The 1732-nt window shown below is 59.9% G+C and overlaps 1 protein-coding gene across 1 annotated transcript in view; it reads right to left on the reverse strand.

Moving 5' to 3' along the window:
* ADCY3 (adenylate cyclase 3) overlaps positions 1–1732 on the reverse strand; it is a gene marked incomplete at both ends in the record, with an annotated part of 10912 nt that overhangs the window by 3263 nt on the left and 5917 nt on the right. The window contains 5 exons of the mRNA XM_010143808.1: positions 442–523; positions 610–869; positions 1126–1242; positions 1343–1430; positions 1519–1680. Of these exons, the coding sequence (XP_010142110.1) occupies positions 442–523; positions 610–869; positions 1126–1242; positions 1343–1430; positions 1519–1680 (709 nt within the window). The remainder of the gene's footprint in view (positions 1–441; positions 524–609; positions 870–1125; positions 1243–1342; positions 1431–1518; positions 1681–1732) is intronic.

A 1732-nucleotide genomic window follows, 5' to 3' on the forward strand; every position in this document is an offset into this window, starting at 1 on the left:
GTGGGTGGGAGGAAATGGCTACACCCCCAGTTACCGCCCATCAATGGGTACCCTCCAGCGCTGGGAGCATCCTGGCCGCTGTGGGGCTGGTCAGGGCTTGGGAACAGCCTGGAAGAAGGCTCTGGTACAAGGTGAAGCCTCAACTGGTTCATGGGACCTGCTCTGAGGTGTGAATGGGACCCTCAAAAGGCAGACATGGGACTTAGGGCCACCACATTGCTGCTCAGTCCCAACCATGGGGATAAGGCAGAGGCGTTCTCTGCACTGATGTGGTCCTGGAGAGCCCACGGGTGGTCTTCCTCAGAGAAGAGCTGGGGATGCTGGTCACAAGCAGGGGACAAATCCTGCTGCCATGTAGCTTGCAAGAAATAAGGGCAGGGGCTGAGGGTGAGGACACGGAGACGGGGGGAGCTTCCTGGGGTGGGAGGGTGAGTCACTCACGTGGCGAGAGAAGTAGTAAAAGCTGAGCATCACAATGAAGATCATTGCTGTCGTGGAGTACTTGGAAGGGACCAACGAGGACCTGCCGGCAGAGACCGTGAGGCACGGGTGGGCGGTGGGTATGGCCGTACACCCCAAATCTGGGCCGACCCCCCCGCCACCTCTTACGTGCTTTGCTGGCCACGGCGGTGGTCATACTGGTCAAAGATACGATCCCATGTGTAGATGTTGACGGCACCGGTGGCCCCAGTGATCAGCACCATGAGGGTCAGCTTGACCATGTGGCTGACCTGCACTAGCATGATGGTGGCCACCAAGGCCAGCAAGGCGATGTAGCTGTAGTACTTGGGCTGCTCCCCACAGCCCCGCAGCTGCAGCGGTCCCAGCGTCCCGTTGCCCATCTTGCCATGGTCCTGCCAGCAGCTGAGCTGGGGGCACGAGGGCAGGGTGAGGAGGGGGACACAGGGACAGGGTGTACCTCTCCATGGCCTGCATGGCCACCCAAAGGGACAGGGTGCTTTGCAGAACAGGAGGAGGACACCCCAACCCAAATTCCCCCCTACAGTGCAGCCCTGCTAATTGCTTTAACGATCAGCAGTGCACGGGGTTGTGCACAATTATTGGCTGCTTGCATGAAGGTTGGAACAGGCTCAGCCCTGCTGGCATCCCAGGCTGGTGGCTCACCATGTCCACAATATCAGCCATGGTGACGATGACGATGGCGGCCATGGCCCATGTGTTGCGTGCCCAGCGGGTCCTGTCAATCCAGGTGGAGAAGGCCACGAGCTTTTTGGGGAAGACCTGTGGGGAGAGGAAGGTGGGGGAGTTTGCCCATGCAGGACTCGGTGATGGGACATAATGGTGTCCCCCCACCACGAGTGGTGAGCCCGTCCCTTCTCACCCGGGGGAAGATGGCAGCCATCGAGCAGAGGGTGAGGATGAGCAGCAGGACTTCCCCCACCACAAAGGTCACGTAGTTGGCCACCAGCCTGCCAAAAAGGACAAGAAGGGATGAGTTTGAAGCCTGGCGAGACCAATCCTGACTTGAGGCCACCCATCCCCACATCCCTGCCATACCACGGGTCGATAAAGACCTCCACCAAGGCAGTGAAGAAGAGGACAACGCAGGAGCAGCTGAAGGCAGCCCCGCTCTGCTTCTCCTTCTCCACCGAGTAGCGCGTCTCCATTTCAGGGTCGATGAAGCGCATGGAGAGCCGGAAGGTGCTCTTCCCCTTCAGCCTGCTGGCAACAGCACCTGTCAGCGCCTGGCGGCACAGAGACCTGCCGAACC

The sequence above is a fragment of the Buceros rhinoceros genome, unplaced genomic scaffold, assembly GCF_000710305.1.
Source record: "Buceros rhinoceros silvestris isolate BGI_N320 unplaced genomic scaffold, ASM71030v1 scaffold25819, whole genome shotgun sequence".
NCBI lineage: Eukaryota > Metazoa > Chordata > Aves > Bucerotiformes > Bucerotidae > Buceros > Buceros rhinoceros.